We start from the raw sequence: 13418 nt of genomic DNA, 5'->3' as shown, positions 1-13418 counted from the left end.
TTCTGCAACTCACGTACACTGTTGAGTTTATTATTATATATTATCCTTTTTGGTCCTAAGAAGTATTCCACTTAATGAATTTATGTTTATCCATTCTATTGATGGACATTTGAATTGTCTCTACTTTTTGACTACTATGAATAAAGCTGCTAAACATTCTGCACAAGATTTTTTTGTAGATATTTTTAATTTCCTTTGGGTAAACATATAGGAATAGAATTGCTTTGTTATAAAGCAGTATATTTAACTACCTGTTTTTGAAAGGTAATTGTGCCATTTTAAAATCCCACCAGAATTTTAGAGAGAATTCTAGTTGTTTATCATCCTTACTAACATTTGATGGATATTCTTTTTAATTTTACCATTTGAACGGGTGTGAACTGGTATCTCATTGTAATTTAAATTTGCATTTCTTTGGTAACTTATGATATTAAACACTTCATGTCCTTGTAGCTTATTAATCTATCTAAATGTTAATCTAAATGTTTAAATCTTTTATCTCTTTTGAAATGGGATTGTTGCTGGGGTGATAGCTCCATAGTAGAGCATGTGCCTACCATGTGGGAGGCCATGAATTCAATCCCAGGCACCAAAGGGTGGAGGTGGGGCAAGGAAAAAAAATAAAAACAAAACCTTAGCTGGGCTCGGTGGTGCACACCTATAATCCCAGTGGCTTGAAAGGTTGAGGCAGGAAGATGGTGAGTTCAAAGCCAGCCTCAGTAACAGTGAGGAGCTATGCAACTCAGTGAGATCCTGTCTCTAAATAAAATACAGAATAGGGCTGGGGATGTGGCTTGCCCTTGCATGTGTGAGCACTGGGTTTGATCCTCAGAATCACACCACACACCCACAAAAATAAAATAAACAAAATAAAGTTATTGTGTCCATCTTCAACTAAAAATATTAAAAAAAAAACAGGGCTGGGATGTGGCTCAGTGGTTGAGTGCCCCTGAGTTCAACCCTTGGTACCCCAACTCCCCCAAACCAAAAACAAACAAAACCAAAACAAAACATTGGGCTAATTTGGGGTGGAGATGCAGCTCAGTGGTAGAGTTCAGGCTTACTATGTGCAAAGCCTTGAGTTCCATCTCATACCACACACACAGACAAATCAATAAATGAAAACTAAAATAGGATTGCTTTATCTTTTCATTATTGGTTTGCATGTGTTTTTTAGGTGTTATGGATACCAATGCTTTCTTATATACCTACACACATACATACACATACACATAGATAAAAACGCTGTCTTCCATTTTGTGACTTGCTTTACCCTTTATTATCTTTGGTGAGTAGACATTTTTAATTTTGATGAAATTAATTTATCACCTTAGAAAACATTTCTGAAGAAATTGTTACCTATGCTAAGGTGTAAAGCTATTCTCTTACGTTTCTTCTATCAGCTCTAGAAATTATGCTTTTCTGCTTAGGCCTATGATCCACCTTAAATTTATTACTATATACAATGTGAGGTAAGGATTGAGATTCATACCACCCCCCATATATGTTTTCAGTGGTTCAAGTACCATTTGATAGCAAGAATTATCTTTCCCAAATTGTCTTTAAAGATTTGAGAATATTAATAGATTACATTTATATGTGGGTCTATTCCTGGATACTCCATTCTGTTCCACTAGTCTATTTTCTAGTCCTGTGTGAATACCACCCTGTCAATGGGGTGTTGGAGCTGACTCAAATTGGCTCATGAGAGTTGACTGCTAAATTTTTACACCTCAAATAAGCTCTTTAACCCTGAGCTGGCTGTCAAACTTAGTAAAACATCACTGCCTGTCATGATTATTGTAGTAATCCACAATGTTGTAAGCCTTGAAACTAAATATTGTCAAGTCTTCCAACATTTTTCTTTTTCAAAATTGTTTGCTATTCTTGATCCTTTGGTTTTCTAAAAGTTGTCAATATTTTACATAGAAACCCTGCTGGGACTTTGGAATTATGTTGACTTTATAAACCAGTTGAGGAAAAATTGACATTTTTCAATCCATATATGTAACATACATCTTCCATTTACTAAATTTGTTAAATTAATTCTGCAATGTTTTCACTGTGCTTTCTCTGTAGAGGTTTTACATATCTTTTGTTAAATTTATGCTTAAGTATTACATGTTTTTTTTTGATGCTACTGAAAACAGTATGTTTTAGTTACTTACTGCTATATCAAACAGCTAGGGTTACATGAATGGACAGGGCTGAGGGCACAAACCATTTGGAAGCTTATTCACTGATGATATAATTTGGTGTCAGATCTGAAATGACTTGAAGAATGGAATAGTCAACTGGACTCTCCATGTGGTTTGTACTTCTTCACAATGGTGAATTCTGGGTAACCAGACTTCTTAACATGGCAATACCTACCTCCAAAAGCAAGCATTTCACTAAACAAGAGGAAAGTTTCATGGTCATTTATGACCTCACCTTAGATATCACTTTTAACATCACTTTGCAGTATTGTTGGTTCAAGTAGTCAGAAGCCTACTCAAATACAAGGGGAGGAGATGTAGACACCAACTTTCAATGAAAGGAATGTCAAAGATTTTATAGCCATGTTTTAAAACTGACACACTACCTTTAAATTTCATTTTTCAACTTTTGTTGCTAGTAAATAAATAGATTTTATACATTGTCTTGTAATTTAAAGCTTTGTACTTATTAGTTCTAGTAGGCTTTCTTGGGTAGAGTCCTTAGAACACTCTATGCAGATAATCATGCTGTCTGTAGATAAAAAATTTTACTTATTCCTTTCCAATCTTTATATTATTTGCTTTTTTGCTTATATTCTCGTTGTGCTAGCTTGGACCACCAATGGGATGTTAAACGTAATTACTGAGAGTGAAAGAACATTGTGGGGCTGGGGATATGGCTCAAGCGGTAGCGCGCTCGCTTGGCATGCGTGTGGCCCGGGTTCGATCCTCAGCACCACATACAAAGATGTTGTGTCTGCCGAAAACTAAAGAAAAAAAATAAATATTAAAAATTAAAAAAAAGAAAGAACATTGTGTTGGTCTTGTGTTGGTCTTGATCTTAGGAGGAAAATAGTCAATATTTCACCATTAGCTATATGTTTTTTGGAGTTGCCCTTTATCAAACTAAGCTTTTTTCTATTCCGAGTTTGCAAAACTTTTTAATATTAATTGATGTAGGATTCTGCCAAATGCTTTTTGGCATTTATTAAGATGATTATCAGAATGTTCTCTTTCATTCTGTTAATATAAAAAAACTTGCTGATTAACTTTCAAATGTTTAACTAACATTGCATTTGTGACCAAGCAGGACTAATTAATTTGCTATTAGGTTTTTTTTTTCAGGATTTTACTATATGGTCATGAGGAGTACTGCTTTATAATCTTCTTTTCTTATAAGCTACTGATTTTGGTGTTAGCATTATGCTTGCCTAATAACCTGTGAAATGCTCCCTTCTTTTCTGTTTCTGAAAACATCTGTATAAGGCTGACATTAGTTCTTCTTTAAAGGTTGGATATAATTAATCAGTGAAACTATAAGAATCTGTAGTTTTCTTTGTGGAAAGATTTTATGTTTCTTTTAGATTACAATTAGATGTAATAGACATAGTGCTATTTAGATTTTCTATTTCTTCTAGAGTCACTTCTGGTAGACTGTGGGTATTTTTTGTTTTTGTTTTTAAAGAAGGTGCTCATGGTAGGTAATGTTTTAAATTTATTGTTATAAAGTTAGTTATAATGATTACTTACTTTTCTTTTAATAATTTTAGGAATTGTAGTGATATCTCTTTTTAGTTCCTGATATTGTTCTCTCATTTTCTTAAAAAGCATTGCTGGAATTTATCTATTTTTACCATCAATTTTCTATTTCATCATTTTCAGCTCTTGCTTTTATTATACCCTTCTTTCTGCTTACTCTGGGTAATAACTTTTGCTTTCAATCTGTATTTTCATATTTAAATAAGTTAAACAGAGAGTATATGAAGTCTTGCTTTTTACATGGTTTTACAGTTTCTGTCTTTTAATATGTTTGGTCTATTTACATTTAATATAACTATTGATATGATTGACTTTTTTTAAAAGAGAGAGTAAGAGAGGGGGGGGGAGAATTTTTTAATATTTATTTTTTAAGTTTTCGGCGGACACAACATCTTTGTTTTTATATGTGGTGCTGAGGATCGAACCCAGGCCGTACGCATGCCAGGTGAGCGCGCTACCGCTTGAGCCACATCCCCAGCCCCAATTATGATTGATTTTAAGTCTACCATTTTGTTTGTTCTGACTTAATTTGTTTTCACTTTTCTTCATGAATTCTTTTGATTTAATCAAATAATTTTAAAAAAATATTTATTTTTTGGTGTAGATGGACACAACACTATGCCTTTATTTTTTATGTGGTGCTGAGGATCAAACCTGGGTCCCACCGGTGCTTGGCGAGCGCTCTACCGCTAAGCCACAATCCCAGCCCCTCAAACAATTTTTAATGTTTCAAAAACTAGGGATATCTAAAGTTGATTATAGAGACCTAAGTAAGCAATAGATATATTTTGTAGCAAATTTATAAAACATGGAATATAGTTGAGAATCCAGAGCTGACTCTGTAAAAGTGCTTGCATATTCTCTTTGAAATACCCAGTAGGTGTAGATCCTTATATCACAATACTTCCTTAATATATCCTTGCAGATTAGCAGTTTCCATGGTCACTTATGTGTTCAAATTTATTTTTTTTAAATTTTTTTGGTTGTATTTTTATAACTTTATTTTATTTACTTATATGTGGTGCTAAGGATCGAACCCAGTGCCTCACAAATGCTAGGCAAGCACTCTACCACTGAGCTACAGCCCCAGCCCCTCAAAATTTATTTCTTAAAATTTCTTCTTATGTTTAAGTCAGAGAATGACTATGATGAATAAAAATGAAATAAAAATAAGGTTCTGTGACCTGGGAATGCAGCTCAGTGGTAGAGCATGTACCAGCATGTGTAAGGCCCTGGGTTTGATCCCAAACATCATATACACACAAAAATCTTAACTTCAAAAGCATACAGTTCAGCCAAAGGGATAAGTATAGAAATAATTAAGTTTTATACAGTGCAAGCAAAGTATAATATCTGGCTTATAGTAATGTTTGTGATAAAATTTTAAATTCTAATTATACTTATAGTAATGTGTTAGAATATCATAATTGTGATTTTTAAAAAAGATCTATGGCTTTTGGAAGGACACTATTTCTGACTGGAGGCAGGAAGATGAATCAACAGGTGTCTCAAGGGAAAGGTGGCATTTAAGCTGGTCTTTGAAAGGTGGGTAGAATTCTTTGGCAGTTATCAAGAATACAAGCAAAAATGAGTGTTAGAGAGGATGTGGGGAAAAGGTACACTCATACATTGCTTATGGGACTGCAAATTGGTGCAATCACTTTGGAAAGCAGTGTGGAGATTCCTCAGAAAACTTGGAATGAAACTACCTTTTGACTCAGCTATCCCATTCTCGGTCTATACCCAAAGGACTTAAAATCAGCATATTACAGTGACATAGCCACACCAATGTTTAAAGCAGCTGAATTCACAATAGCTAAACTGTGGAACCAACCTAGATTCCTATCAGTAGATGAATGGATAAAGAAGCTGGTATATATACACAATGAAATATTACTCAGCATTACAAAAGAATAAAATTATGGCATTTGCAGGTAAATGGATGGATCTGGAGAATATTATGCTAAGCGAAGTAAGCCAACCCCCAAAACTAAAGCCTGAGTGTTTTCTCTGATTAGTGGATGCTGATCTATGATGGTTGGGGGTAGCATGTGAATAGAGAGCCTACATCTTGGGAGCAAATTTTTACCCCTCATACATCAGAGACTAATCTCTAGGGTATATATAGAACTCAAAATGCTAAAGACCAAAAACAATAACCCAATCAATAATGGGCCAAGGGGGCTGGAGTTGTGGCTCAGTGGTAGAGCACTTGCCTAGCATGTGCGAGGCCCTGGGTTCGATCCTCAGCACCACATATAAATAAAGGTATCGTGTGCAACTACAACTAAAAAATAAATAAACATTACTGTGTGTATATATGTGAATGCATGACCAATGTGATTCTGCAACCTGTATACTCAGAAAAATGAGATATTATATCCCATCTGATGCAAATGTATGATATGTCAAGGTCATTGTACTGTCATGTGTAACTATTTAAAACAAATAAAAAAAAGTAAAAAAAAAAAAGGGCCTAAGACCTGAACAGACTCTTCTCAGAAGATGATAAAGCAATCAATCAACAAATATATGAAAAAAATGTTCATCATTGCTAGCAATTAGAGAAATGCAAATCAAAACTACTCTAAGATTTCATCTCACTCTAGTCAGAATGACAGCTGTTATGAAGAAAAACAATAATAAGTGCTGGTGAAGATGTGGGGAGAAAGGCACACTCATACACTGCTGGTGGGACTACAAATTGGTGCAGCCAATATGGAAAGCAAAGCAGTATGGAGATTCCTTGGAAGACTGGGAAAGGAACCACCATTTGACCCAGTTATCCCTCTCCTTTGTCTATACCCAAAGGACTTAAAAACAGCATACTACAGGGACATAGCCACATCAATAGTGATAGCAGCACAATTCACAATAGCTAAACTGTGGAACCAACCTAGATGCCCTTCAGTAGAAGAATGTATAAAAAATGTGGCATATATACATAATGGAATATTACTTAGCAATAAAAGATAATAAAATCATGGCATTTGAAGGTAAAAGGATGGAGTTAGAGAAGATAATGCTAAGTGAAGTTAGCCAATTCCAAAAAAACCAAATGCCGGATGTTTTCTCTGATATAAGGAGGCTGACTCATAGTGGGGTAGGGAGAGGGAGCGTGGGAGGAATAGACAAACTCTACATAGGGCAGAGGGGTGGGAGGGGAAGGGAGGGGGCAGGGGGTTATAAATGATGGTGGAATGTGATGGACATCGTTATCCAAAGTACATGTATGAAGATATAAATTAGTGTGAATATACTTTGTATACAACCAGAGATATGAAAAATTTGTGCTCTATATGTGTAATAAGAATTATTATGCATTCCACTATCATATAAAATAAAAAAATTAATAAAAAAAGAATGTAAAAAATAATAATTAAATAAAAAGGTGGACAGAATTCTTAAAGTCAAGAGATGTGATGAGAAGGCATATTAAGCAAAGGAAACACTAAATGTATATATGGAGAAAGAAAATGTAGGAAAGTATTTAAGGAATATTAAATATTTTAGTTTACATGTAAGCATAAGGTTCATAAGGCTAAAACCAAAAAATAAGGCTGGAAAGTAGGCTGGATCCAGACCATCAAGCACTGTGGAGCTAGAAGTTATATTCAGTAGGCAACAGGGAATCATTGTTTTTTGATTTTTTGTTTTTGTTTTTTTGGGTACTGGGGATTGAACCCAGGGGGTGTTTTACCACTGAGATACATCCCCAGTTCTTTTTTAAAAATTTGAGACGGGGTCTTGCTAAGTTGCTTAGGGCCTCTACTAAGTTGCTGAGGCTGGTTTTGAATTTGCGATTCTCTTGCCTCAGCCTCCCAGGTCACTAGGATTGGGTTTTGAGCTGGGGAAACTAAATGATCAGAGCAATATTTTATGAAGCTTTATCTGAAAGCAGTACATAAATTCTAGAAAACTAGAGAAACTGAGGAAGAACTCCTCCATCAGGTAGGCCATGAATGAATGGGAACTATACTTAGAAATGAATCCCTTAGTTGGTATGGAGGCATGTGCTGGTAATAGTCCCAGCTACTTGTAAGCCTGAGACAGGGGGATCACTTGAGACCAAGAGATTGAGACAAGCTTGGGCAAAACATTAAGACCCAGTCTAAAAAAAAAAAAAGGAATTGCTTTAGTCCTTAGGTTATGCATAGCTTGGCATAGTTATAGATTGAGGGCTGCTATGTTCAGCTATAAGTAGTCATGAATTTTTATCTCAGTCTGCTATACAAATGTTTATAATTTTATAGGTGTATTATGATGTGAAAGAAGTACTCAGCCAGAGAATACCAGGAAGGAGTAATAATGATACAATGTTATTGGTAGCTAAATAGCTCTTGGGGGTAATAATGGTAGGAACAAATTGAGAAAAATGAATGTGAGGAACAATAAAGGCAGAATTAACAAGATTAGAAATTGAGTGAATGTATAGGAAATATGCTTTAAATATTTGTGGAAAAATTCCAAGGTGTGATTAAGCTAATAGGCAGAAGAGAGGTAATAGAAATAAAGGTTATTGGATTTAAGAAGAAAGAGAAATTTGAGGACTAAGTAATCAGCATCAGAGTTGAACTAAAGATGATGGCCAGGAGAATAGAAATTATGAACACTTTTTCTTATAGTATTCAAAACTTTTGAGAAAGGTATAAAAGTCTTTTGGGAATAAACAGGATTGTTCAGGATCTCATGCTTACTCAAATCCTTTTCTTTGGCTTGTAGCACTGAGAACACAGTGTAAAAAATATAAGGAAGAGACACATGTGAAGTCATGTACTCTCTTTAAGGAGATGGCTGTCAGGCTCTGGAGGGCACTAGAGCTGCAGAGGAAGAAGGTAGGAAAGACCTCCCATGAATGGGAGGTAGAGTCCATTTAATTTTGTTTTTATTTAAAAAATACCTTTCCTGATGTAATTTATGGACCATGGAATATACTTATACCTTTTAAATATCTTTCATACTATATAATTCAGTGATTTCTAGTATAAACACAAGGTTGTACAATCATGAATGCTTTACCTGAACTGATGGGGTAATAAAAATATTACATGAAGACTGGAGAGTTTCTAACCATAGAAACTCTACAACACTTGAGTTGGAGCCACAAATTTTACTGTTTCATTTTAACTTCACAAACAGGATTGGAAGCTCTACTATCATTAGTATAAGGAAAATGAATTAAATTTGGGAATCAAAATAAAAATTTTTTAAAGGAAGTAGCACTTCTTGTAGGAACTGTTTTTTTTTTTCAAGTAAAATCTTCTATTTCTTAATGTCCTATCTTGTAGGACATTAGCTATGGAACATTTAGTTTTGTTAATGTGATAAAAATAATCATTTTTATAGTGTGAACAGGTGACCTGGGGCTCCTTTCATCTCCTTGGACCTCATCTATACCTTTGTGGAGATTCTCCAGGGGCTCCAGGACTCCTCTCCGAAAGGAGGCCATGGGGTCTTGAACACAGGATCGAAGGCTCAGCATGCTCTGCAGGTGAGGCTCCCGAAGAAGCTGCTCCCGATAAGCTGTCAGCTGAGGTGAGCGGCAGAGCAGGGCAGCAACATTGTGGACAAATTCTGGTACCAGGCAGGTATAGGCATTATCTGCTTGGCAATAGTGATAGGCAACCACCTACAAATGGAAGATGAGAATGCAAACAGGCTTATCAGTGGCAAAAGCAATAGCTACAGTTATTACATGATCATTCTCTGTCTTTTCTCTCTCCATTTTCTTTACCTTTTCAAGTATAAATGAAAGCTGCTAACTCAACTGCCTGATTTATGTAAGATCAAAAATCTCATATGATAGTTCTCTTTTACACATAGGATATCACAACCCCAAATTAAAATTTATAAGTAAAAATTAAATTTTCCTTCTGGATCATAAGAAATAGGAAAATAGGAAGCAAGAATGAGATTCAAGATGTACATTAATATCACTAACATTTATTTACTCTGCATAGTGGTACTGTAAATCTAATCTTGTAACAAAACATTAGGAACAAGATAGAGAAAAATCATGTTAGTCTCAACAAATACATATGCTTATGTCATTTTTTGTGATTCCAATTGTGTTATGAACTAAGTCTCACAAAATAAAGTAATTCAGATTTTAAAATTATCATTAAATATTTTCTGAGAACCCAAACACAGAATTTGATAAAAGGGAGCAGAGAAGGGGTGAAATTTTTGTTAGATGAGGTCTTAAATTCAAAGAACTTAAAAAATTTATGAGTCTTAATAACATCTAGAGGCTGGGCTGACTGGCTGGAACCTGGAGCTTTAGGCTCTGGTTTTTTGTTTTAAATGTGCAAAAAGTTCACTCTATATCTGTTGGTTGTTCCTTTTACCTCAAGAGAAAGTACTGAGGGTGATTTTAATCTAGAACACTTTTATGGATCATTAACTACCAAAAAAAATGATGGGACTGTGTAGAAAATATGCCATTGGCAGGGGAAATTCAGTTTGATGTATGGAAAGAATTTGGCATGGCGCTCTCATAGTAAATAGTAATGTCAGCCGCTGTCAGCCTAGTTATCTCTACTCTCCTCCTTGCTCATCACTTCCACCTGATAGTTCCATACATGCTGTTTTTTTTTTTTAGTTCCTAGATTTGTTTTTACAGGCAATTAAAACCTGTCTCAGTGGCATTCATGGATATACCACTGGAACTCCAGTTTTTTAATCATCTCTTGGACAACAGTCATCTACTATAGAGTTGTGCTTTGAAAAGGCTCCTGATTATGAGTATGGTCTTCTTAGCTCCTCAATGCATGCTAGAAAAGTGAAAAAATTTTAAGCACTTGAAATCCTTCTCATTAAACATAAAAAAATGAACAATTGAACAATTCAGGCAATGTTGCTGCATATACAAAGTCAAAGATAGGAACTGCTTGTGAGTGAAGCAATGAAGTCTAAGCACAATATGGAAACTGGAAATCAGAGACTGTATTTAAAAAATTTTCTACTCTTTTCTTCAGACAGATCAGTCACTACTTTATCAACATATTTTAAAGACAATGTAAAGAAACTTAAAGGAAAACGCTGTCAGCAATTGATCTGTCCTCTCAATAAACAGTGAATATCAGGGGTTATTGTCTACAAAGATACAAATTTCCACTTGATGAAAAAACAAACAGCAAAATCAATATGAATTGTCATCATATATGGCTTCAACTGATTCCATATGCCAGGGCTAAGCGCAGCTCAGCAAATAAGCTATAATTTACCCTTTACTCAAAGTAATGGGGTTATCACTTTAAAGATAAAAATTATTTGTATACTTGGCTGAATAGTTTCATTTTAACAAAGATCAATGTTAAAGTTGTATCTTTGGTGCCTACTTCTATTTTAATTTTAAATATTTCTTTGGCATTCCAAATGTAAAGTCTTGATTCCTTTGTAAAATTCAGGTAGAAAAACCATTTGACACCTTCCTAAGATTTGCAAGGTGACTCAAAAAAGGTTATTTACCAGACATTTCAAAGTAGCTATGTAGTATGTGCATATACATACAATCTATCAAAAGCAGTCATACTTCCCAAAATTGTCTAATGATATTATCCACAACTTCTCCTATGTATAAAACCAAGTCTGGCTAGATTTATGCCTGTAATCCCTGCTACTCAGGAGGCTGAGGCAGGAGATTCCAAGTTCAAGGCCAGCCTAGGCAAATTGGTGAGATCTTGTCTCAAACAAAACAACAACAACAAAAAGGGCTGGGGTGTAACTCAGTGGTAGAGCACTTGCCTAGCATTGATGAGGCTGTGAGACCTTGTCTCGAACAACAAAACAAAACAAAACAAAACAGCTAGGATGTAGCTCAGTGGTACAGCACTTGCCTATCATTGATGAGACTGTGGTTTCAATCCCCAGTACTACATACACAAAAATAAAACAAAATGAAAAAAACCTAACAAGTCTAGAAATGCAGATTTTTAAAAGCCTCTTACTGTACCAGTGCTTAATCTCAGATTTATTAAGTATCCTCTATAGCTTTAAGGTAGTTATCATGTCTACCCACATACAGTCTTTATTATTACAATTTCTTGGAAATGGTTTAGAAGTAGTCTATCCCCAATAAATCAGCAGGTAAAAATCTTTCTCCTTGGTAAATTCTTATTTTCAAAATGACTTATCTAAAATTTATTTTTAGCTATTATCTTTCTTATATATTAATATTTTTCCATCTTAAGTTTCCTTCCTTATTTTAAATCACTAAATTTTTATTAATACAACTTTATACCAAATATATCTGACTTGACTAGAGTTGCATTAATTCTTTGGAAGAAGACATTAAATATATTTTATGTTTTTCCTTTGGAAGAAGAAACAAAGAGGAATGCTGGTAGGGTTTTAGACAAAAGATTGGAGGTCGTCACAGCCTTGTATACGAAATCTTTTCTTTAAATGTCGTCTCCGAGAAAATGTAAAATTTATCATAAATATCATCAAAGGAAGGGATTGAGTGGTAGCAAATCTACCGGGCTGTGTTAAAAATTGTCAGCCTTCAAACTCCATAGACCATCTTCCACTTCAAATGAATAACTGTGACAGGATTAAACTAATCTTTCATTAAAAAAGGATAGTTTTAGTTGGGTGCCATGGCACATACCTGTAATCCCAGCAGTTTGGGAGGCTGAGGCAGGAGGATCGAGAGTTCAAAGCCAGCCTCAGCAAAAGTGAGGGGTGCTAAGCAATTCAGTGAGACACTGTGGCTGTACCACTGAGCTACATCCCAGCTCTTTTGTTTTGTCTTGTCTCTAAAAAAGTACAAAAATCTGGCTGGGGATGTGGCTCAGTGGTACCTCTCCTTGTTTACACAACTAGCATTTGTAATTTAACTTCTAGAGGTGCAACTGTCCTTTCCTCAGGCCTGCTTTCATGCTCTTATGCCATGTCTCCTTTTCATCACTCTATTGGTAGTTCTTCTCCCTCACCACTGTCACACTGATTTCCTAATCAGCACAATTTTCAACAATTAAGTTAATCTGCTTTTTAAAATTTCTAGGGACCTGGAGACTCACGGTGAATACTTTCTCTTGCCCCCGAGTTCTGATTCTGATCTTCACTCTGGAACTAGAAGCTAAGAATAGCTCCTAGGCTTAGTTCTGCTTCAGACTCAGTAATTTTCCAGTTTGGAATACTTTTGGTAATAGGACTTTTATTTATTTTTTAACTTTGTACTTTCTACTAATTTTAGACTTTCAGAAATGTTGCAAAAGTAGTACACAGAGTTTCCTCACCCAGCTTCCTTTATTACTAGTGTCTTATATAACTATAGTATAATTATCAAAACCACTAGATAAAGAGTGGTGCAAAAATATTATCTAAACATGTTATCCAAATTTTAGTTTTCTCATGATGACCTTTTCTTTTCAGGATTCTATCCAGGACCCTAATGGTATTTAGTTATTTCTCCTTAGACTCCTCTTTATCTGTAAGAGATCCTCACTCTTTTTACATCCTTGATATATTTTTATAAATAATTTTTAGTTGTAGTTGGACACAATACCTTTATTTATTTATTTTTATGTGGTGTTGAGGATCCAACCTAGGGCCTCACACATGCTAGGTGAGGGCTCTACCACTGAGCCACAACCCCAGCTCTATAGCCTTGATATATTTTTTTTTAAAGAGGGGGGGGGGAGAGGGGGGGGAGGGGGGGGGAGAGGGGGGGGAGGG

At 35.1% G+C, this 13418-nt stretch overlaps 1 protein-coding gene across 1 annotated transcript in view; it reads right to left on the bottom strand.

Annotated features, from left to right (window-relative positions):
* Tanc2 (tetratricopeptide repeat, ankyrin repeat and coiled-coil containing 2) overlaps nt 1-13418 on the bottom strand; it is a 412218-nt gene that overhangs the window by 81928 nt on the left and 316872 nt on the right. Inside the window, exon 12 of the mRNA XM_077800862.1 lies at nt 9135-9366. Within this exon, the coding sequence (XP_077656988.1) occupies nt 9135-9366 (232 nt within the window). The remainder of the gene's footprint in view (nt 1-9134; nt 9367-13418) is intronic.

This window comes from Urocitellus parryii, chromosome 7 (genome assembly GCF_045843805.1).
Source record: "Urocitellus parryii isolate mUroPar1 chromosome 7, mUroPar1.hap1, whole genome shotgun sequence".
In the NCBI taxonomy this organism is placed as follows: domain Eukaryota; kingdom Metazoa; phylum Chordata; class Mammalia; order Rodentia; family Sciuridae; genus Urocitellus; species Urocitellus parryii.
Note: the sequence above shows the minus strand (reverse complement) of the source record. Positions and strands in the feature narration are given on the sequence as shown.